Here is a 25,573-nt window from a genome sequence, read left to right as displayed (position 1 = left end):
TGTAACACAACAATTCCTCATTTATTACATATTTAACCTATATCAAAAAAAAATTCCATTCAATGTGCCATTCAATGGCAATGCATTCTAATGTTGTTGAAATATTTAGCTCTGGACCAAAGTGGTTACTGACTGACCAACAGACATTTACACCTCAACACCTGCGCTGTTAACTTGGCTATAACAGTCATTGCAAATATGAAAACAAAAATCAGAGAAAATGACTATTCCCTGAATGTTTTGGTTTTTCCTCCACAGAGAGCAGACCTGGCAGTGGCTCCTCTCACCATTACCTACATGCGTGAAAAGTTCATTGACTTCTCCAAGCCCTTCATGAGCATGGGCATCAGCATCCTGTATCGCAAACCTAATGCCACCAACAACGGCTTCTTCTCCTTCCTGAACCCAATGACTCCCGACATCTGGGTCTACATCCTCCTGGCCTACTTAGGTGTTAGCTGTGTCCTTTTTGTTATTGCCAGGTAAGTGCACAAGTTACATTCAAATTGTCCTAACAGTCCTTCACACTTTTCTCCATGGGGTGTTTCAATAGACATAGTAATTTACTCTGTTATCACAGCAGACTGAAATTTGAGTACCCCAGCCAGTTTCTCGTACTTTGTTAGCTGCTGGGTAGTGATCAAGGCAGTTATGTCTGCATGGGCCGTCTACAGCCCAGCAGTGGGAGGTGGAATACAAAAAAAAAAAACTCCAGTTGAGTTTCATAGTTAAATTTGTGTCCTGTGCAATGTCTTGAAATGGCTCTGCAGCATGATGAACCTTTAAAAGATCATTTAAAAAGAAGAAAAACTTGCTGAGGCAAAAAGAGGAAACCTTATCTAATCAGAATATTCAGTAGTACAAAAAGAATAAAATATACACACCTCATGTGAAATTTCAAAAGATGAGTCTATTTATAGTCATGAAGTTATTATAGATGGAGATTATCTGTTTGATTGAATGAAAAGCACCTCACTTGTAATTTCTTTTGGTGATGAATGTGATGAATATCCTGTTAGTATCATTATTAGTATTTCCTGCTGCTTCTCATGCAAAGTGGTGCTTGAGGAAGTTCTAGAAAAGCGGGCGTTGAAAGGAGTTCTGGGGGCTTGAGAGCAAACAGCTGCACTCCTCTATCCTCATTTGTTGTTGTGAGACCAAACAAATTCTGGAGTGGCTTCACATAAGCACAAAATCATCTTAAATTGTTGCATCAGTCTTTTTGGAGGCCAGCCTAGGTAGCTGAAAAGCTGCAGCACAAAATCTGCATCATGTGAGCACAAAAACAAACAGCAGTGAACAATGAGAGGGCTACTTCAGCACAAGTAGGTCATTTCAAATGCTGGACAGAGATGTCAAGGCATTGCCTACAATATCAGGCAATAAATACTTTGGCTTGTTCTTTCAAACGTCTATGATTATGTTGCAAGGCACCTTTTATTTATTTTTGGTCAAAGGCACATACTGTATTATTACACAGCAGTAGACAAATAAAATGTACTATGATACTTATATATGCCTTTGAAAAACACTGCTGCCTTTTATTTGGTTGTAGCCACCTGTGCCGTACAACCAAGTATGATCTAAGAGGATTTTGCCTCTCATTCAATTCATTATTCAAAATTTGGAGAAATACATCTAATAAAATTGAAAGATAACAATAAGCTTCTGAATACAGATTAATAGAACAGGATAGGCATTTACACTCCGCTAGGTGTATAATGAAGGAAGTCTCTGACTGTATATACTTATCATTTCAGATGTCTGTCCATGCCCATAGACAGTAGGTACAAAACAAGTAGGTCTTTTTTTCCATAGGTTTTGTCAGGGGTAAGAATTATGGTTTCACCCATGTATTGAATGAGCTGATAAATATGTTTTATTGTAATGATGTAGAGAGTTTAAAAGGGTAATACTGATAATAGTCTGGACTATTCCCACAGTCAAAAATCCCACGAAAAATACCAATCTGTGCCATTGAGCTCCATTGTTGTCCAAAAACACATGAATGAGCCACACTGCTCTTGATATGTGACATGTTCTTACATTACAATGCACTGCAGTTTATCATTTAGTAACAACAACTGCATTCTTGTTGATAACATTTGCCTAAAGCTACACTGTGCAGTTGATGTAGGAAAATCTTTAGCCTTTTTAAATAACTGATACCTGTTTTGAAAGATTTCCATCTTCACTAGGAACCAAGGGGATTAGCACTGCAAAGCCACAGACAGGCCGGGGGAAGTTGAAAATGATTGAGAGGCGGATTAAAGTTCTGTTGAGTTTTGTCTTTTTGTTCATTGATTATAAAAAAAAAAAAACGCTCAATATTTCCAGCCTTAATATTTGAAACTGAAAGAACTGTGCTGTTCAGATAAATTAAGATTGTATAACTTTTAATTTTGAAAGAATAAAGGAGAATATGGGTTAAATGTTCAAATACTCTGAATCAGTTTGTGGCAACTGTTTGTGTTTCTATAATGCATATGTTGTCAAATTTATTTGTAGCTCACTGCATGACCGAGTCTTTCTGTAAACTAGAAAAATTGCAGTGTTATTAGGGTTTGAAAATAAATTTAATTTAATGACTGGCAGCACTGAAACATTAGTGCAAAGTGCATTTTGCATGATTGGACTGGAGTGTGCAAATTCAATATAATGCTTGTAAATGCAAACATGGCGCTTTTGCTTTATGTAATGTCTGAATGCCAAGCGGTCTCCAGATCACCTCCTCTGTGTAGGCTGTACTCTTGGCTGACAGTTAATAGTGTTGTTTAGCTGACAGTTTTGTATAGGGTTGTACAGCACACAGTCTGAATCGTATGGCTCTGCTTGCCAGCACAACCTTTTTAGAAATTAGCAGAGAACCAGCTGTATTGAATCAGCACTGTAACATCCTTTGTGTAGAGACTGCACTCAAAATAGTGAAAAGAAGACATTCCTCTTTATTCATTTCTGCCATGTTTATGTCCAGGTCATGTGCGGTTTGAATGTGTGTAAAGTAATCATACTATACGTGCCTCTTAACTATCACACTACCATGTTATCTGACAATGACTTTCAATTTAATATTAAAGTAAAACAAAAAGGAGACTGGGGGAGGGGGATTAATTGAAATGGCAGGGAGCACATTTGTACAGCAGCTGCCCAAGGCCTCTCTGATGGGAATCTTAGGAGATGGAAACACTAGTGGGTGCATCTGACATTTTAATGCACAAGGAACAGCACTTAGACAGACCAACATTAGTCAAAAACACCCACTTACTGTTCATTAGTTCAAATGTCTAATTGCTTAACTAAGATGAGAATTAGTAAAATGATGGCTGGAAAAGACTCCATTATGAAGCTGATTCATGATTAACCACCAGTCCTGTTGAATGTCTGATTAAAATAGACTACATTACCAAATATTTCTCCAGCATATACCGTAATTAGACTCAAGTGTATCTATCTCTTGAACAATATAAATTTCAGTCAATTAAATCTTTCTATATTTTTCTCACTATAGCCCATCAGAACTGAGAATACGTACTCAGGGATTCACGATAGTGGGTTCCAGCGTTGTGGACCATTTTAGTTATCTGTTTTTGGAAGAAAAAGGGTTTTTCTTCTGTCATTAGCACTTTCGACTAAATCTCTCATCAAAGTAACAGATATGCCACATTTCGAGGAGATAGTATCTGGAGACTAAGGGATATAATTCTACTATGCAGAACGCTCAGAACAAAGAGCCAGAAAAAGATTTTTCACGTTATATGAATAAATTTTAAAAGAGGGAAAGTAGTGACATTTAGCGTGTTTTATCTCAGCATCTGCCTCTGAAAATGACTTGTGCAATAATAAAGGTGTGAGTGAATTTTCAGCAGGTGTCAAACTAAATGGCAGAGACATGGAAAAATGCTTGCTTTAAGGTTTCATGTGACTTTAAGAGGAGTCCTCACATTCTCAAACGTGACATTTTATACCCTGTGAAAAATATTTTTGTGGATCGTTGGTCACCTTTAACTACAAAGTATATTAGAAATAGTTGAGGGGATTTCTAAAGGTAAGACCTAAAAAGAGCTCCATTGGATTTAAAAATGTTTTGATTTGACATTTCATAGAAGATATTTTTTACATTTATAAAACCATCAAAAGAATTCTGCTTATAAAGACCTGGAAATTTATGGATGGGCTCAGTTCTCAGCTCATTGTTTTTGGTTTTAATTCCCGCAGCTTTAATGTTTATTGCTATAACGTTGCTCTGTGTCTGCTGTATCTGTAAATAAGCAACTGTCTGCTAACATGTTCACCATATCTACTTGACAGTATAAGGTAATAATAAGTCAAGATTGTGTTTATAGCTTGTTCTACAGTGGCAAGCGGCCCCAAAAAAAAAATCAATCAGTGCTGCTTTAAGTACTGCTTTGTAGAGCTGTTGTCCTAATGCAGTCATCAATAGTTTTGTCACTCTAAACCAAAGGTGAAAGTCTAAAATAGCTGTAACTCTCAGAATAGCTCTCAAGTTAATGTGATTCAGTTTTTGAGATTCTTCTTAAGGAAGGAACGGCGCTCCGAAAGGGGTAAAGACAGGATCATTCTTGCATTTTCTCAGATCTCATAAGTTTAAAAACAGCTTTCAGACTTCCCGTTTCATTCCCAGGTTCAGTCCATACGAATGGTACGACGCCCATCCTTGTAACCCTGGATCAGATGTGGTGGAGAACAACTTCACCCTCCTCAACAGCTTCTGGTTTGGAGTCGGTTCCTTAATGCAACAAGGTATGGTGGCGCACACATCCCCTTCCTTGTCAAAAACAATACCGTCATGCCAACCCTCTTTTCCTGTGCACTGCTAGCTTCCACTTTCCGCCTCTTTAACTGACAAGCTCCATGATTTCCATTCTGTGACTGTTTTATAAGACATTTACCTGTCAAGAACAACTGCGGAGCTCAGTCTTACATGACAAAGGAAGGCTGTTGTCACCTGCCTGCTGTTCAAAAAGGGAAGAGTAGGTGCCAGACACTTGTCAGAGATTGGCAGGTAAGGATGGAAAACACTGCTGCATTTATTTGCCCATAACGCAGTCGCTGGCCCTGCTCAAGAGCTTTCTGAGTGTTGGGACGAAAAGGGTAACTCGGGGTACATGTCTGACAAATGCCAGCTGTCAGCCATGCTACAACTGGCTGGTGTGATGTTTTCAGTGCTGTACGAACTGCACTATAGAGAAGCCATATGTCTCACTGAAAATAGCCCAAAAAGTAGCCTTCCAATTATGTCACTTCCATGCGGTTTGATATGTTTGATTTATTAAATATATGCATACATTAATCGCATCAGAATAAAAGCAGCACTTTCTTCTTTCAGCAGAAGAACCCTACTTGTATTACTTCCCACTGCAAATTTAATTCTACCTTTTGAATGAAAAACCACAGGGATACAAATAGGTTTTCACTTGCTAGGTGTCCCTTAAAGGGATAGGTAAGCAAATGAAGGCCCAGAAATAACCTAATGAAGTCAACTGTGGAGGAAAAAGACCCAAGTAATAAAATGTTTAACCTCAATGTAACAAGACAAATCAAGGAGGCTCAGTGAGACTCAGGAGTGGATCTGTGCCCGTAAGGATAGCAAACACATTCAGCAATTCATTAAGCACAGAAGCTCGGCAGCACTCTTGTGAAACTGCATAGCAGCTCTGCCAATTTGCCAGTGCAGGCAGAGGGCTACGAGTGTAGCAGCAGCATGCCGGGAGGGAGGGAGAGGAGAGAGAGAATCAGAATGAAATGAGCTAGTTAGTAGCCTATATTATTAAACTAAACAGGGGAGAATTCTCTATTATGATTTGTACTGTGGCTCTGTGTTGTCTGTCAGTGCTGGAGCTGCTGTATCTCCAGTAGTTCAGTGAGGCAGCTGCTGCAAATCAGCTCTTATTCATAGTTCCCTGAATAAAAAAAAAATAAAAATAAAAAAAAAATAAAAAAATCACACTGGGATATCCAAGTTAATGAGGCTCATGTGTCTTCCTTTGCAGATTTATCTGTGTTATGAAAAATCAACATATGATGCATATTTTTTTCATGTAGCATAACTCTTTCTGAATGATTTTTAAATTTAAAAAATTATGATATTGGACATTGAACAACCGATTCTTGCTTTCTGTGTCACCCATTTGTCCAACAGTACCTTGCAACACATGCTGCACGGCGGTATCTGCAGCGAGGTATATTTTGTCTGTGTCACATAAACAGACATCCCTTGCTTGTCTGCCAAGCACAGTGACAGCAGCTGAGACGGAAGCCATTTCCTTGACATGTTTAAAATGCAAATGGATGTGTTTGAGGGGATCCAAAAAAAATCTGCCAGCTTGTCTGTGGGAGGGAGGTGTCATAGACAACACAAAGAACACAAAATATGAGGAGGTGCAAAAGCAAACACTTTGTGTACTTCAAATGCATTCCTGGGGGTCTCAGTAGGCTTAGGCTCACAACAAACATATGTCTGATCATTCCCATAAATTGGTTTCCCCATATAAAATAATTTTTGCAAGTATGTTTGATTTATGAGTTGATTTATTCCCAATCCTCTCATTCTCTATAATATTATTCCTCTCATTTTCTATCCATAATTTTAAGCCTAAAATATCTTATTCTGTATTTGGGTCTTCATATAATATCTCATTTGTGGTGGCATTTTGTCTGTGGTTAAGAAACTGGAGTTGTGACTTTGCCCTTTGTTGAGATTCAGATCAAGATTTACTTGCAATGGAATGAAAATTTCCATTCACAAGTGTCACTTCTTAAACGCAATTAATAACTAGTAAAAGCCCCCAGCTCTGAAGGGGAGCGTTGTTCTGCGATGACTCCATAGAGAGGGTGCTAAGTGCAGGTAATCGTCCTCACGGGAAAGCCCGGTCCTCTCATGTTAAGGTGAGGCGTTGCTAATGGGGAGAAACACTCCAGAAAACCAGGGCATCATGTTTAGCACGATATACTACAGGATCCACAGAGAACAGTTTTTCTTCTACCCAGACTAACAATTGAAAAAGCATCATTACATGCAAAACAGTCTGTTCATTTATTCAGAGGAAAATTTCCATGTCAGTGACTTCTTTATGATCTCCTCTTAAGACATGTGGTGTGCTATGGAGTTATTAGCGGCTACAGACAGTGTCGCCACTACGTTAACTACACATGCTATAGTATTCACAGATGTTATGACTATACTCACACTCAAGAAATTAACAGACGGCTTCCCCGAGTGCTGCTCAACTAAAAATATTTATACATTACAGAAAACTGTTCAAACATCAAATGGGAATAGAACGACTCAAAACTCCGTATTCACCTTGATCTAAGACTACATGAGAATATAAATCTAAAAGCAGTTAAAATGCAACAGCACAGACCTCAACTGAAAGAATCTTCTTTTATCTATGAGCTATCTTCCGACATATCTTCCGACATATGTTCCTTACCGTTTCATTCTTGTAAAATGTTAGAAGAAAAGAGCTGTGTTGAGCTAATGTTTACTATGCTGCATTAGTTTATGTAGCTAATATTAACTACCTCATAGCTTTTTTTCCTCTCCAACAAGTATGATGTTGTGTCTATGTAATCCCTTAATTCCCTTAATCTTTCAGGAATTGTGTTTATTCATCCACTTTCTTTCTGAGAGTAAGATAATTAAATTAACCACTCTAATATCTGTCAGATAATGCTAAATATAGAGCTGAAGCTAGCTTAAAAACTAGCCTGACTCTTTCTGTTTTTTCTCTTTCTCCTTTTGCAGGTCTTTTTTTCTTCTTCTTGTTCAGTGACACACCATAACACACCATAGGGCTTTGTTATTTTTCATTCCAAATTCCTGAACGTGGTCACAAATGAACAAATTCTATTAGCCAAGACAAACCCCACAAGGATATTTGCACTTGTTTTGAAATAGAATGTATAATCATACGGAATTATTTACAGCATTCATGTGAATGAGCAGTGCAGCAGTCTGTGAGATAGATGTGATGTTTGGGTTACTGAAACAGCATCAATATCATCTTCACTGAAAGAATATTTATATTTCCTTGGTTTACAAGACACGAGACCTTCTTCAAGGAAATGTATGGCATATTGACACCGTTTTATTTCCCTGGCACCGTATGACTGATATGCTTTTTGTATTTATTAGTGTTCTGATGCAGCACCATATACTGCTCCCTGCTGACAACAGCGCTTTATAGTGTGGAATTCAATTGAGTTACCCATTGCTTCACTTCATTTTTAGTGCAACCACAGAATGCATCTGGATCTTCCCTCTCTGGAGTCATAGTGAATTAAGGGATGCTACTGTCTTCCCTTGTTTGTAACAATGTAGTCCATGTCAAACCACAAAGGACAAATACAATCAAATTTGGTAGAAGAGGTTAAAGAGCTGACCACTCTGCCCCCCTTCTGTGGGCTTGTTACTCTTCTGAATTGCCCTCATAAATCTTCTCACTAAAGTAACAGAGTGCAAAAGCACAAGGGTATTTTAAAGGTTGTCAGAGATGAGATATAAAGTAACTTTAACACCAGTCAGTGAGCCATTGTAAACATAGTATTACTCAGCAGAGGACCACTCAAAGTCAAGGCTGATGCATTGTCACTCTGGCTTGGCACTCTATCTTGATTTTTCTTTTTCCATTTATTTATACAGGCTGTGTTGATTTGTTTGCAAAATACACAATTGTGTACATCTAGCAAATCTGGTGGGATGACACGGTAGAAACATGGGAGGATAACTGTGTGAATTAAAGTTGTTTCAGCTACGTGTGACATGTCAAAAACAGAACTCAAAACTCTGAGCAAATTCAACAAATTACATCGCAGTGTCTATGAGTCAGTGTAATGAGTTCCATTAACAGAGACGCTGCAATGTAATTTGTTGATTTTGCCCACTTATATTTGATCTGACATATCACATCCTACAGTAATGCTGTTTTTATAACTGTGTACTTGTATGGCAACCAGTTCAGTAAAACTAATTTCAGAAAAAAGATTCAGTAATGGAGGAGGATCAACTGCTATTAATCCTCAATAGATAAACCTAAATTGCTAACTTAATGCCGACAGTCCTTTATCAACAGAAAGCTGTTAAGTGTAATTACAGTCCTGAGCAGTTGCTTAATTGAAGAGTACAACTCAGCTGTGAGAGAGGACGCTGAAAAAGTATGGGAATGCTACAGTATCTTCCATGTTAAAGTGATAATGACAAATGCAGTAGGGCTGCTCGATTATGGCAAAAATCATAATCATGATTACTTAGTTTAGTTCAAGGGGAAATTCATTTTCACAGATCTGTAAAGAGAACGCAACTGTAAACCTAACACATAAAAAAAAAAATATATATATCTTTATTATTTTGATCAATATACTCATTGACTTTAGAAAACATAAATAAATAAATAAACGATTTCAAAACAAAAAGTGTTGTGCCTATGTAGTTATTCTGGTTATACACGATATAAGCTAAAGCTAACTGAGCGTGGGATACACCCACCCTCCACCGACCTGAAACTGAATTTCTAAACGACAGTTCAGATGATGCTCCGTCCCTTTGAGATTAAATTTAAGAACACATCCAGAACAATCAACTGGATAACAATTACTTTTCATCATATGTTCATATACGGTCATTTAGTTAACTCTGTGTGTGGGCTCCAGCCTTCAGCATACAAAACACACCTGGACCAATGACAGATGAGCTATAAGTCCGTATGTGTGATGTTTTCTCCGCCAGACACTAAGAGCAGGGTCTCAGTGTGTGTGTGTGTGTGTGTGTGTGTGTGTGTGTGTGTGTGTGTGTGTGTGTGTGTGTGTGTGTGTGTGTATGTGTGTGTGTGTGTGTGTGTTGCACGGTGCTCCAGCATGTGTGACAGCGCTGTCCCGCCCCTCACACACAGGTCAGAAAGAGATGATCTTCTGCGCAGGGAACAGCGAAAACGCATCATTGACGAATTTCTTAATCAGAAACTGAGTTTCTGACTGTGCAAGAGAACCTTTACATTGCAATAACAAACATTAAATCTACTTTCCTAATTTCTTCAGTACCGAGTGGGGCTGATAATGTCAGATGGATTTTGTAGGGGGAATGAAATTTGTTGTGAAACAGAATGCGGCACAATTGTTTTCATAATTCTTGGAAGCCAATCGTAATCAAAAATAAAATTTGATTAATTGCACAGCCCTAAAATGCAACATACGTAAACTGGACTTGAACAACTTTTTATTCACTCAGGAAAGGTTCTTGATGCATATTGTATTTTCAATTACGAGACAACCACAATCATTTTCTTAACCAAACAAAGTTGTTTTTGAGCCTAAACCTAAACAAATCATGACGGTAACACTTAACTCCACAACAACAACGAAAGTGCAAAAATCCTGTTGTCATTTGACTATGTCAAAAATCATAGTCATCCGCAACAAACTTGTGGAGTGCGAGGGACTACACAGTGACAGTTGTTGATGTAAACTGTAAAACTTTACATGAACTGGGAAAGGCTTTCACACCTGATTTAGAACCGTGGGCAAAACACAGTTTAGCAGGTCTGATCTGCCCATTCTGAATTCTTAGCTTAGAGTTTGGCTAACCTGCCAAACTGGCTTCATTTTCTGTTTCCTCGCCGAAAGCACCTTGATCAACACCAATGGCACTGCCAGAAACATTTGGAGGCTAATTAACAAAAATGCAAGTGATCATGTTTCTGCATTTGTTGAATTCAGTAACAGTGTTGGCAGGTAAGTTGTATCTGCTTAATACTCTCTCACTTTGCGTTGCCTACAGGCTCAGAACTGATGCCCAAAGCCCTGTCGACCAGGATCATCGGTGGGATCTGGTGGTTCTTCACGCTCATCATTATATCATCCTACACAGCCAATTTAGCAGCTTTTCTCACTGTGGAGAGAATGGACTCGCCTGTGGACTCAGCTGATGACATCGCCAAGCAGACAAAGATTGAGTACGGTGTGGTCAAAGACGGCGCAACCATGTCCTTCTTCAAGGTACAGTCCAAACAATAGTCACCAGTCATGATTCAGCCAAGCTTTTTATCTATTCTCAGGTTTCATATTTAATATAACCTAATTACTGAAGATATTACACAGATATAAAACAATGTATCAACCATAATATTGCTAGTGAAATTGATAATTTTTTTTTTTCACAATGTGAAAATAGTCATACTGTATCTGGCTCATGCGGATTATACATACAGAAATAATAATGCTGTAAAATTTGTGTTCAGAAATGTGGAAGGTGTTGAATCTGAAACTATATAGTAGGCCCATGTTTCCAAAGAAAAAAAAATCAATACCATTCCACAAAAGAGATTTTATATATATATTTCCAGTTAGATCTTAATTCCCACAGCAAAAGCAAATTCTTCAGCTTCTCCACTTCTCCACACTGTTTGATGTGTTCCTCCATAATGATTTTTTTATTCCAAAGTTTCAGCGCTTGCCTACAGGGTCTTTGACTTTATTTTATTATTTTGGGTTTTGCTTTAGATGCTGCTGCTGCTGCTGCTGCTGCTGGTGCAGAATAACACATGTAACAGAGTTACAGTTTCTCCGAGTAGGAAAATGAAAACACTGCACATTTTTATTGAAGATAGTCCATAAGTTTATGACTTTCAATAGGGAAAAAAATGGATTCTTCCCGGGCATCTGTCTGCCCTAGTTTTTATGCCAACAAAATTTATAGTTGAGCTCATAAATACTGTATGCTTCATTGTTGAGTTTGCTGAATGGTGTATAAACTAGATCCCCCAGCTTTGATTATGTAACTGGGCTCAGGATTTTTGCTGATATCATGTGCATTTAAAACAATAGCGGTGTCTTGGAATTGTGTTTATTAAAAAAAAAAAAAAAAGAAAAAAAAAAGGATTTAGTTACTAATTGCATTGCATGAATATTAAATGCGGTGTAATGATAAATAGTGCGCCTGGATCCAACTCAACTCGTTGACCCATGGAAAAGAAATCAACCTTCAGTTCCTTTGATCAGCGATGTAAAAGGAAGTTATTTTAGATCGTTCTGTGTACTTCGATAAATTGTAGTTGTGATTGTCGCGTCGTAAATAGAAGGAGACACAGGTGTCTAATTACCTCATCAGAGCTGCAAGGCTCAAGTGCCCTCTGCCCCCCCTGCTCTTACAAAAAGGCCTAATGATGTCGACTCAATGAGGCAGAGAAGCATGATAAATACCGAGGAGACCGGGGAGTAGATAAAGGCTTTTCAGATGTATGTAGCTGGATGGATTTGGCCCTAAACTTGTGTTACGGTGACATACTAAATGGTCCACCACTCCCTCCCCTGACACATGGAAGCCAATTTCAGAAATTTAATGCCTACAGATTCACCTAGAATTCATAGAACCGTAGTTACATGCAGTATGTAACTTTCATTTTATTGCTTATACTGGCCGGTAACAGCTCAATCGGGCGACCTACAGTGGGAAAAGGAAGATAACTTAGAATAGGACCAAGATCAAAACGAAGTATAAATGGATTAAGTTGCTCTTTCAGTCAAAGACCACTATATTGTAGTTGTCTCCAGACATATGCAACTCTAAATATGCATTGTGAGCCCAAAAGACTCATACAGTATAATGCAAACTTCTACTAGATGCATGCATTTTCACCAGCAAGCAAATGTATTAGGGATGCCTGGCGAGATAGGCCTGCTGTTCGAGTCAGCATGTCAGCGGCGTAATGAAACGGTTGAAACAAACACGTTGCATTAGAAACATAATCAGAGGTTTGTAGCCACTGCTGGCCATGAGGTTGTCGTGTCACCTGAGAGCGCTCTTATGAGGAGCTATTGTTTTGTTAAATTGCATATTATATCAAGAGCACCGAAGGGCACATGTAAGCAAGTCAACTGCCTCCAAAGTTTTCACCTACTGCTGGAAGGTTGAAAGAAATTGCTGGATGTGGTTGCATGCCATTTTGCACTCTTCGCAGAGAGAAGGGATCTATAGGGAAGCATTCTTTATTTTATTCTTTTGGAATCACACATCACTGTGAAGTCACTTTTTGACTTCAGCTACTTCTGAGGTTGTAGCTAGTTGTAGACCCATTTGTTTAAATTTGCTTTTGTTTAATTTGTTCGGTCGGTTTTGGTCTTATGTTTATGTTTGTTTTTTGTTTTTTTTTATTATTATTCTTTTATCATGAAGCACTTTGTGATGTCTGCTCTTGAATTGTGCTATGTGAATCTTGCCAACACTTGCAGTACATCCTAATTGGTGCTTTTAAGTTTTAATATCAGACTATCATATCACAGTTTTAAGGTAACCAACACTGCGCTTCCACTGGAGTTACATATAATAGAGGGCTTCTTATAATAGCATCTTTCACAATTTGAAATGGCTTATAGTCTTTAGACAGTAATTATCTAGGATTAGACATGGCATAAATGTGAACCCCTATAAAATTGCATGAAATACCACATAGCCTGATGCAAGACTAATGGAGAGGCATTCTATTATTGCAGCTTCAGTAGCACTTATGAGGATAGATGTGCACAAAGCTTCAATTTACTCTCCTTTAATCCTGTGACGATGGAGATCTGTAGGAGTAATCACACAAATCTATTTGGTCACTGCCTATAGATTCTGAACACATTCGTGAATGCTGTCAATTGGTGCAAATCTGTCATCTTTGACTATTTGTAATCAGGCTTTAAAAAGAATCCCCATAGGTGCAAAGTTATTCAGCCATTCATCTGCGTGACGAGCGAGATTTGATGGTTAGCAGTACTCCCAGGTTCAGCACTTTGGGTTGTAAAGTTTGAAGGTTATTTTGTTTATGCCCAACCCTTTCTCAATGGTAAAAGCATTGTATATATTTCAACTACTTTTTTCCTCACATCCAGCAAAGGAGATTGTTCAAATGAGGTTCAAAGGTGCATTTTTTTCTTTCCATCTCTTACAGAAATCTAAGGTTTCTACTTTTGAGAAGATGTGGGCCTTTATGAGCAGCAAGCCAAGCACATCACTGGTGAAGTCTATCGAAGACGGGATTCAGAGGGTGCTGAAGTCAGACTATGCCCTCATTATGGAGTCCACCACTATCGATTACATCACTAGGAGGAACTGTAATCTGACGCAGGTGGGAGGGCTCATCGACAGCAAAGGCTATGGCATCGGCACTCCCCTCGGTAAGACCTGCAAACGACCTGCGAATACATTTGAGAACATCTGAAGTAATAAAAAAAAAAAGGAAAAAAGAAAAATCAAGCCTTCTTTATAAGTTATGTGTTGCCTTTTGAAGGATGAGTGTGAAGGATTGCTTTTTAGACGCAGCAGGACAAGATGTTTTTTGAGCTACTAGTCAGACTGAATGCCACAACGTGTTTATGAACCTTATTATCACAGAACCCAGCTGGTGTTTCTTCCAAAGTAAAACAGGCCTTATGTTGCTTCCAGGCTCCCCGTACAGGGACAAAATCACCATAGCAATCCTAAGCATCTTGGAGGATGGGCGCCTACACATGTTGAAGGAGAAGTGGTGGAGTGGGAGCAGCTGCTTGGATGAAGAGCGTCGGGAGACAGGCCCCATGGGTATCCAGAACCTGGGTGGTATATTCATTGTGCTGGCATCTGGCCTAGTGCTGTCTGTTTTTGTGGCGATTGCTGAATTCATCTACAAGCTTAGGAAGACTGCAGAGCGCGAACAGGTATGTGTCCCCATAAATCACATACAGAATGCAAATACTATCTTAATGCGATCTTTAATCTGTGGTTTGGATGGATGGAAAATTAATCTCAAATTAATTTAATTACACTCCGCTTGGATTTCAGTTTACTTCACCCTTGATTTTAGCAAAGAAGTTCCAAACCGTGCCCATTTTGTTATGATACTTACCACATAGCCTCTAAACCAAAGCTGTGCTCTATTCATGGCTTTTAGTTCAAACATGTTATAAAAGGATTTGCATGCCTTTAGCTAATCCCTAGGAGTACTTGGCCATAACACTACAACATTTACTTATTTTAACAGGCATAATTGCAAATTGGAGCATAGAGAATTAATCCATTATTAGTCATTGGAGATGTCAGAATAGCATGCACTCTTTACTGCTGTAAATCACTAATTTGACTCATGCTAAATGAGTAGTTGCATGCATGCTCATGCACCATACTTGTTCACTCTTTCTGACACAGCAGCAATAATGAACTGTGTGCAGGCTACATGTGGTGGTGCTGCGATTTGACATTGCTGACAGCCACGGAGCGCACGTGCACACACAGACACTGGCATTAACACAACGTGAATGTAATGTTCTAAATGCATTTTGCTCTCTTTAGACTGTCGACACTCTCTGCTGTCAGAACAATTTAAAGCTAAGGCATTTACCCCCCGTCCCTTTCCCCTCTTCTCCTTCTTGCTCCCCTCCCCGCATCCTCCCTTTTCGCCCAGAGGTCTTTGTGCAGTGCCATGGTGGACGAGATCAGACTGTCGTTCACCTGCGAGAGGCGGGTGAAACACAAGCCTCAGCCTCCAGTCATGGTGAAGACGGATGCAGTGATCAACATGCACGCCTACAACGACCGACGACTCCCAGGAAAGGACAACATGAGCTGCAGCACTGGGATGACTCCTGTCTTCCCATGACAATGTGTTCCCCCCAGGCCAAGAACCTCATGAGCAACGTGTCAGGGGCAGTGCCAGAGACTAGAGACAATGGCATAGATGGGATCACCAGATACACCATTAACCACAGTGACATAGGGACACTAACAAAACATGGGCAACTCAAAATGGCAGCATCAGCCACACAGGTATGACAACATTCACCACTGTAATCCTAACCACAAGAGGGAAAAGAAATATTCGGGGGAGGTTCTGGGAAAACGGTACACCCAAATAATCAGTTTGAAGTCTGATGTTTACGTGCGCAACACAAAAACACAAGAAAATACACACCATTCGAGGAATCCTCAATCAGTGAAAAGACTGAGAATTTTATTGGACTGAAGTAGGACGAAAGGCTTTGATGAGAATGGCAATAAATGACAGATATACAAGAAGACAAGAAAGAGCAGTTTTCATTGGAAATCAGTTTTGCCACACATGAAAATTATGATACCAAGTTCTTACCTTTATCCTGTTGATTTACACAAACTCCTGAATGGCCTTTGACAGCAGAAAATAATGTTACCTCAAACATGTTGTCTAGGCTTAATGGTTCCCTTTGAGTCGTGAGCTGCAGGATATGAGAGCGGATCTTTGGAAAGCACGGTTCACAGGGGCATCTACAATAACCTGTAAGAATACTCTGTTACTGGTGGAAACCATTAGAGAGCCACAACTGTTCAGCAGTAAATTCAAGTTTGACGAAGTTATGATGTGTAATTATCTATACGGTGGCACACAAGCAAATAATCATTGATGCAAAACAAAGTTGCAACGGGGAGACATCCATATTAAAAAACAAGAGATTCTGCCATGGACTATTGGATCACAGTGTTTGTGGGATTAGATTTATTTGACTAGAAGTACATTTTATTTCAAAAATGACTTTGTATATGATATAGTTCTAATCATTTAAATTGCCAAAGACATGATCATTCAACAGAACGATATACAGACCAGGGTGAGCCAGTCATTTCATGTTCAGTGCAAAGTAAATTGGAGTTGTTTAAATGTGACTACAAAGGGATCTTACCAACCATGCAGGGTAATATGTAGCAGGATAATCGTAGTTTGCACAGTCACAGTACTGTGTTTGTTGGTGTTGCAAAACACCGCCCCTCAAAATATTACTATCAACACTGTAATGTAAAAAAAAAAAAAAAAAAAACAATGCTAAAAATATATAGTAAAGAAGGCTAACAGATGAACTTCCTGATCCAGTGCCTACATTAAAAACATTAATTTGGTCCTCTGTAATTTCAAAAAGCATAATTACTGAAATGTTGAATTATCACATGAAGTCTAATCTCACTTTTCAAACATTGCGTCAATTAAATGGTAGCAGGGTATACAACGGAATGGATGGCATTAGATTGGGTATTCGTGTTTATATATTGGCTCAATAAAAGAAAAAAAACAAGTAAAGGCACGGAGGCACAAAGGTAAGACTGTGACCTTAAAACTAAAGTGCATTTTTCAGTGCATTTAATTGTGACATATTTATCAAACTGCGTGCTGCTCTTTGCGCTTGTGTGGCTACAGCACCACTGAATGTCCCGAGTACTTCTGAACACATTTTTCAACAATTACTTAATTTTTCACTTGATCTAGAGGCTTTTGGCAGGAAACCGGTTGTTTTTGCATTATGAGTTTTTATGAAAACTGGCCAAGGAGTTGGTTTTAAATAAGAAAACATGTTCAAAGTTATCTCAGACTTTTTTTCTTTTTTCACTACCTGATGTGAACAGAGTAATTCCATACTTGTAGTTTGTGAACGTGCTGAAAGAATGTGGTGAGTAGATGGTGAATAGACAGAAGACAGATGATGATTTTGTGTGTTCCTGTTAATGCCTATCAAGTAAGTGTACATCTTCAACAAGTGTCATGCTGTATGAAGATTCGAGGAGTCTGTGAGCTGCTGTCACCTGGGAGCTGAACAAACAGCAAACCTCTGTGAGGTTTACGTTGTCGATATGTCGAGACAAAAAAAAAAAAAAAAAAATCTTAACTATCTATGATTCAAGGAAACTCCAATCTGTAAAACTTAGCATTGGTTTGGTAGAGATTCACTGTATAATCGTTTATCGATTCCCTTCTGCAAAGTAGAGTATGTAGATAAGATCAGCAGGAGAAAATGTATTTTGCTAAATTTATACTGTTATAAATGAATTCTGTTCACAGTCAAATATGTTATAGATGATATTTATTTCATTAGAGAGGTCACTTTAACCTAATTCCTCACTTTACCCAAGTACCACAGCCCCAAAACTCTGTTTATTTATTTAATGAAAACACATTATATTATGGTGTATTGGATTACTGTCATCCAGATGGGAAAAATGTATGTAAATCCTCTTTTATGATGGCTAATATATTTCTACAAGGTGAACATGAAATGGAAATGTTAAACTTCCCTGAGAATTTAGGGGACACTCCCTTAGAGTAGGGTTTTATCTTATGTAACTGGACCTTTACTCCTCTTGAAAATCCAATTAGGACCTGGTCTAAAGTATGGCCGCAGCTGATACGTGGTTATACTGTATTACTGTTACCCTCATGTGTACTGTAGCTTTTCATGCAGGTGATTCTAAGACTCAAGTTTGCTTGTATTTCACTTCTGTAATATGTGAAAAGAATTGAAAACGTCATAATCAAAATTAGTTGGAATTACAACAGGGTTTCTGATTTGGCTGATTCAGTCAGTTTGGTTACTGAATATATATATCTTTTTATAAATTAATGTGAATAATAATGTCATTTTACACAAAATTGTATGAAATGTGAGAGAAAAGTAATGCAAAATGTAAGCTACATAACCTGTGTTCATTTAGCAGTGTGTGAGTTTTGATTTTCCAGCAGTCATGACGGTATGCCTTTTATGGACACCTTTCTTTTCAGTTGCACAGCTTCTATCATTTGGCAGAAAACCTCTCAAACAATACGATAAATATGTTGGTGCCAACCAGGGTTTTCTTTGTGGACATGCAGAATTTCTATGAATATAGTTTTTGTAAGGTTTTGTAAAAAAAAAAGGAAAAAAAAAGATTTTCTTTTCCTAGTAACTGTATGTGTTAATAGAACATTAGAATAACTGGCATCTCAGTAAAACATGGGGATTCAATTCAACAAAATGTTATAGAAAAGCTACTGAATTATTTTCTTTTTAACACACTGTGAATAATTCAATTGTACAGTTTGCTGTATGGGTTATATGAAGTTTTAAATAAAAAATACAAACTATTCATATCTCCTCTTGAGCTATGGGTTGATTGGTGTTGTGTCGCCATGCTACACCTGTTAATGAAGTGAGGTTAAGTATTACCATTTAAACAGTTTACATTAAGTTAATTATTAGCACTGGCTGAATCGTAAAACCCATCTTTTATGCTGATCTCCAAATGGCCAGTAACATTACTACATCAATATGTGCCATGATTATTAACAGATTGTCTATCGGCTATTGTACCAGATGTCAAATACGAGAACTAATGCATCGTACATGTTAACTTAAAAGAATTCTTAATCAGCAATATTATTAGATTCACTGGATATTCTATATTTCCAAATTACTATCTCTCCCCAAAACAATTTGCAGAGTTTTTCACCTATTCGTGTCTAGGAAAATATCCCACCAGTTTACAGAGAGACAGACTGTTCTGGGTCAAACAAGTCTTTCTGATCCTAAACATGGATGCCCGCAGTTTGAAGATTCTAGTATTACAGTTCAGTACGTCCAGGTGAACGTTTGTGACTGCAATCAACTACAAGGACACATGGTAAACAACATAAACCAAGACTTGGCAAAAAGCTTTCTATAACAATAATGATTAATATCCACAGTGTATTTTGTCACAGTTATTATTCAGGTGAAACAAAGCAAAACAGAGAAAGATATACAGTTCACCATTAGATGTATTAGATAGATCGGAAAGTAGCTGCCTATATCGGCAGCAAGATACAGGTCAGTAACTGGATAATGCACATAGGAGATCTGTGTGTTGAAAAGCACAAAAAGATGAACCTTTGAAGATCTCTCAAAAGGGTTTCAAGTTAGAGCAAATGATTCAGTACCATACCCAGGGAATGGATTTTTTTTTTCTTTTTTTTCATCCATCATCACATTACTAAAAAAAGAAACGAGAAAAAGTACATTTTGCTGGGTGAGAATTTTTATACTGGTTCTTTCTTTGAAATCCATAAATACAAAGCAGTATAGGCTGCGCTCACGTGCAACAGTTGCTGCATGGTGAAGCTGCTCAGGTCTCTCATGTAAAACACAGAGCACTGCAAATCTAGAGAGTGGGTCGGAAAAAACACAAGCTTCAAAACAGTGTTCATGCATGAACGTGTACGCGTCGTGACGTGAGGTAGCCAATCGACTGCGACAGGGAGAGATTAACCTTGCTGCCGTCGCGATGGCAGACGCGTGTGTTAAAAAAGCAAGGGAAACCCCAGGCCATGGCGTTGAGCAACGGGTGCATAATGAGCGATGGGCAGGGGCCTTGCGCCTAATGGGAAGATTTATTATCTCTCACTATCAATTAATCCCTTCGGACAGACCGGGGCCAGCAGGAGCGCATCAGGAGTATGTAAAAGAGAGAGAGAGGCAGACAGAGGAAGGATGGGAGCCAGCCAGATGAGGAGAGAAAGATGTGAAAGGACATGAGAGGTGAAAGGGAACAGGGGCAGTAGGGAGAAATGAAAAAAAATGGGGTGAGAATAGGAAAAAGCCAAAGACAGCAAGGGAATGATTTGACGGTACTACCTACAACAATTTGAGAGCTATGCAGAGAGTGATGGGAGAACAATGGGCTAATGACAAAGTGAAGAAAGAGGAACAGTTGGTAATACGACATGAGAAATGGAAGACAATGCAGGAATTAGATGCGATAGAAATAAAATGAAGAACAAATAATGAGTGAAACTATAGTAGAAAGAGAGAACTCAAGAGATCTATGCGAAAACTCAGCGAACATAAAACAGAATTTGGAAGACTGATACAACACCACCAGCTACTTTGTTCACGTTTTTAAAGATTAGCTATATGTTCGGCCTGAAAACTCTGAAATGGACCGGCGGGGAAAAAACATAGATAACAATCTCTAGAAGTAGGTCACTGAATATAGACTTTTAAGAAATTAGGCTTTCTGAAAATAAACTACAGTTGCTAAATGGATTTTAATGAAAAGAATTATGAATGATTCTATTCAAAGGCAGTTGTATGTGGTGGTGGTCAATTATGTTAGAGTGGCTTTTAAGAAAAGGGAAATTTTTCTTTTTTTTATGATTGAAAGTCTATGTTTGATTTAGTGTTAATGGGCGGCAGCCTAATGTAGAACCATAAACTATTTATCCAGAGTGGTTTTATGTAGTGTTCCTCATGTTGTGAATAGCTGAGGCAATGAATGACATTAGGATTTTGCAGTGGCGTTACAGATTCATTCTCATGTCCTCAGATTTATTCTTACATATTTCACTGTACTGTATCGTATGTACTATAAATAAGGTGCTGCATGGGCAAAGTACAACCTAAAGCTGACCTCAAGCGTCTGTGCCATTATGGAGGCTGCCTCGGTCTGTTGCTCATGCACGCTCGTGGTGGATTTTCTCACTCTGATGGCACATATCCAGACCAGTGCTCTCTTTGATGACCTTGACAGGGCCGTCGGTGGGTGATGTTCTGCTTGACACTCCAGGGTGATGTGCTGGAGCCCGATGGCTGTGCATCATCGACCCATTTGGGGGTGAATGAATGCCCGACCTGTGCCATGCCCATCTCTGTGGACCCACTGGGTGAGAGGCCCATCTTCGCTGAAGCTGCACCAGAGGATTGGCTTGATAGGAGGGCCAGTGTGCACTGAACCTTATTATAGGCAATGTCATCATCCCAGAAAACTGAATTCCCTCCAGGAAGCGCAGGATATGTAGCTGTAAAAGATGCAGCTAAATAAAAATTGTTCTGGAGGAATGAAGGTAGATATCACCTTCAAATAAAAGAACAGAGGGTATTAAAAACTGGGGCATGCCAAGTGAACTTATGAAATAAAACCCTCATTTTGATACAGTGTGTAGTCTGCGTTGTCAGCAACAGCCAATTCATTTACATTCTGTAATTAACTCTCTATATATAGTAATTTTGAATGTTAGTGGTGTAGTCCGCCAATCCTGCACTGTATTCAAATATTAGTTACTCTTCTAATGCTGCATCAGAGCTAATGCAAACCAACCATTTCTTACTGCTTCAAATTAAAAGCTATAACTGGCAAAAATGAGGCAAATGGGGTGGCTTTTATTGTGAAGCAATCACAGGAAACACAATGTATTTGTCATTGAACTTAGTGCTAGTTAGACTGTCACCTGAAATGTAGGGACTGGACGATTGTCCGTCGCCAATGGCTGATAGTGACCCACCAAACAAAATAGCCGATATTGTTGGTTGTCAAAGCATTGCGAGTTCACAATTTACATCAGAAAACATCAAACGCGAGTGCTGTTCTTGAACACAATCCGATAAATTCGTTCTGCGAATCAGCATGTAGTGTTCAGATCAGAGGATGCAACAGGGCGGCCACTCGGTTCATTTCGATTTAAATTCCGGCTCAAAGTCATAAAATCTGTAAAGATGGATACTTTTGAATAGCTGAAGACAGAACAAACGATTTGACTGTATAGCGTCATTTCTGAGCTTTTTTTTTTAAGTACTGAAAATGGCTAAATGTGTGTGATCATGTTGTGGATAATTCTTTATTGAATTTCATTTAAACTGCAGTCTGTTAAGAACACACCTCCCTCATTGTCATTGTCATCGTTCATCGTCATCTTTCACTGTAGACATCGTCATATGCCCGACCCTACTAAAAAGCATCTACAAAGTAAGACAACAGCCATTTTCTCTGCTTTTTCGAAAGCATATCATTGTTCATTTTCACCAGGGAGCAGTCATATAGAGCTGTGTGATGAAGAGCTGCGGGCAACAAGCTGCACATGTCCAACTCCTCAGCAAGGTAACATTTATATTTAAATTACAGCTCATGGACTCGTGTCATTCACACACAATCAAAATTAACTTTGCCCAAATGCCAAAAGGGAAAACCAGAGACTCATCACATGTATATAAGTGATCCAAGTCAAACGTCGAAACTATATTGACACTGATACATTTTCACTTTCATATGTGGGCAATGTGCCAGAGCTGGATTACAAGACTAATAGAGGGTCGATAGCACTGTCCATCCCAATAACATTAAAAAGGATGAACAGTTAATGAGTGTGTAATTACAGCACACCGTACTGCTCTAATGAAGTGGTACCACAGTGGGAATACTCATGCATATTCTCCGTTCCATAATGAGCTTGGCATTACATGTATCGTGTTTGTACAGGGAGACACCATATGGCAGAATGTAGGAATGAGAGAAAACCATTGTTTATTCCAGACCCCATCTCTTTCATTGCAAATCACTGACACCACCAGTATCAGAGTTTTATCTTCCCACCATCATGTTGAATTATCCATTTGACTTAAGGTGAAATAGCCTGATAGAGACATTGCCCATGAAATGCCTTAGTGACTTGCTCTTTCTGTTCTCTGTCTTTGACCCTGATAATGACTAGAATAGAGGCTTTTCATGAATATAAATATAAAACTGGATGAAAGGCAATTTTCTCCAGTGCACATAAAATAACACTCTTGAACATTTAATGCAGAGTAGTGTTTGTCAAGAAGGGACTGTGCTTTTGCAGTTTAATATCACGTTGTGCACTCAGTGGCCACTCTATTAGGTTCACCTTCAGTTCATTTACGTAAATCACTCACTCCTCTAGGGAGTGAGTCACATGTAAATGAAGACTGCGCATACTGTAAAGCTCACACACGTGCTGCACATAATGCAATACCTACATGCTGTTGACTTTGAAAAAGGAACGATTGTTTATTGCCAGTATCTTAAGCCTCAGCAAGAATTACGCAGCAGACAAAACACATGCAGTCAACTGCAGCACTGAGGGCAAGGGTTCATAAGAGGTGTCAGAAAATTATAAGACTCAGTCAAGCTGACAAGATGGGCAACAAGTACACTAGGAATATCATGGTGCAACAGCAATGCACAGAGGGCATTTCATTAATACACAGCTCAATGAACCTTAACATTGCTAGGTTAAACAGAAAAGTAGTTTTAGCTATAATGGTACAGTATGATGGAGCAATGCCCCATGTTGATATATGCAATATACAATATGACTCCCTCTGATTGTTGTAGTAGCAGTGGTGTTGGTGGTGGTGCTGTACTGATAGTGGAATGTTTTAATTCCACCATTACATATCAATAGTTTATCATTTTAATGGCATACTCTTCCTAAATATTGTCGCTTATATGTGTATCTCTAACTTGCTTTTGCAAATGGATATTTTAAGTGGTATGCAGAAACTATATTAAAAATCCCAATCACAGCTAATGCCAGGCAAACATGGAAGATGGTTACAATGCAAGACATAAAATCTACATTTACACTTAAGAGTATTGATATTTATGTAGCATTGTAAATAAAGGCATTACATAATTGCTTCATTTTTTTGTAGTGGAAGGCATGAAATTTAATAAAAGCAATTACACAAAGAATAGTTATAAAACAACAGCATTTCTCACCAAGTTAAAAAGCAGACAGGGATTCCAACAGCCTTCATAACCCATAACATTCATTTTCAGTTTTGCTGAAATGTCACCAATAAGTAACTGGGATTTTTTTAAAGGGTGCAGATTTGATGGGATTTTCAACCAGATTATAGGTCCCCCACACATCCAGAGATTGCTGTGTTTTCAGCTGCAACAGGACTAACCATCAGCCCAAACAATGGATCGCAGACCAGCAGGGTACCTTTGAGATGAGTTGGTTGAAACAGTAGCATCATGAATGTACTTAAGAAAATGCTAGATATTATCCTGTCAACAAAGACAGAGATTCCCTTGGAAGCCTCTTGCCTCTTGATGAGTACATGCATTGAATAATTCAGTCTGTTCTAGATGAAACAGGAACAGCTTTGAATCATTGTCAATGCAAAGCAATTGCTACTAAACTTCACCTAATTGTGTAACACTTGTTGCTTGAAGGAGGTATTCCAGTCAGAAATGCAGCAGCTATTACTTTTTTTTTTTCCTGTGAGATGTACCATCTCAATATTTACATCGGTAGGATTAACTGTGGCTGCTGATATTGCATTCCTTTCCTGTAAGTGGCATAGATTAACATGTGAACTAGTCTACCAATGGCTGGTCAGCTCTCTCTTCTGGTGAATCTGCAGTCTGCTAAATACAAATATGTTTTACATATACAACTTAACAGTTTGATTAACCTAAATTGCCTTGGCTCCGATTACCTAATAAAATTGCCACACTGTATTGTTTTTTTTTTTGGTTTTTTTATGTTTGGATCTGCTGTGTAAAGCAGGTCTTTCTCATCATCAAACAGGAAATCCAAACCTCTTTGCTTGTTTCTACCTGAGGAGAAACTGTCAGTGTTTTATCCCAAGGTTGCCTGCAGCCTACAGCAAGGCTGTTTGATGTTGGCCCAGGACCAGATTCCATTCAGTTCCAGAGGGGCATGAAGTTCACCAGCAGATAATTTGCTATTCTCTATCAGACTCCATCCCTTCATTTCCATCCTTCATCTTGGGAGGTTGCCAATGCATGCAGCAATATTCTTTCATGTAAACCTCGCTAAAATTTGCTTACAACATGCATAGAGTGCTTATGAAAAAAACATCAAGACAGTACAGAGGCAATATTTACCATTCATGGTTTGAATTATCCCTGACCATTACGGATGGCTGGGTTTGTTCTGGCTTCTCTGCACAGGCTTTTCACTTATGGGCTAAAAGTACATTTCAAAAATTGGCTCCCAGCAGCCATCCTACCTTGGCATATTCA

The 25,573-nt window shown here is 38.7% G+C and overlaps 1 protein-coding gene across 1 annotated transcript in view; it reads left to right on the top strand.

Annotated features, from left to right (window-relative positions):
* The window catches only part of grik3 (glutamate ionotropic receptor kainate type subunit 3), a 94,747-nt gene extending 75,857 nt beyond the window's left edge, over positions 1-18,890 (top strand). The window contains exons 11-16 of the mRNA XM_056380477.1: positions 259-482; positions 4,643-4,761; positions 10,796-11,013; positions 13,947-14,172; positions 14,441-14,691; positions 15,437-18,890. Coding sequence (XP_056236452.1) covers positions 259-482; positions 4,643-4,761; positions 10,796-11,013; positions 13,947-14,172; positions 14,441-14,691; positions 15,437-15,802 — 1,404 coding nt within the window. The 3' untranslated portion in view covers positions 15,803-18,890. The remainder of the gene's footprint in view (positions 1-258; positions 483-4,642; positions 4,762-10,795; positions 11,014-13,946; positions 14,173-14,440; positions 14,692-15,436) is intronic.
* The last annotated feature ends 6,683 nt before the right edge of the window (positions 18,891-25,573 follow it).

This window comes from Seriola aureovittata, chromosome 7, assembly GCF_021018895.1.
Source record: "Seriola aureovittata isolate HTS-2021-v1 ecotype China chromosome 7, ASM2101889v1, whole genome shotgun sequence".
Taxonomy (NCBI): domain Eukaryota; kingdom Metazoa; phylum Chordata; class Actinopteri; order Carangiformes; family Carangidae; genus Seriola; species Seriola aureovittata.
This window is presented reverse-complemented; position numbering and strand designations above follow the sequence as displayed.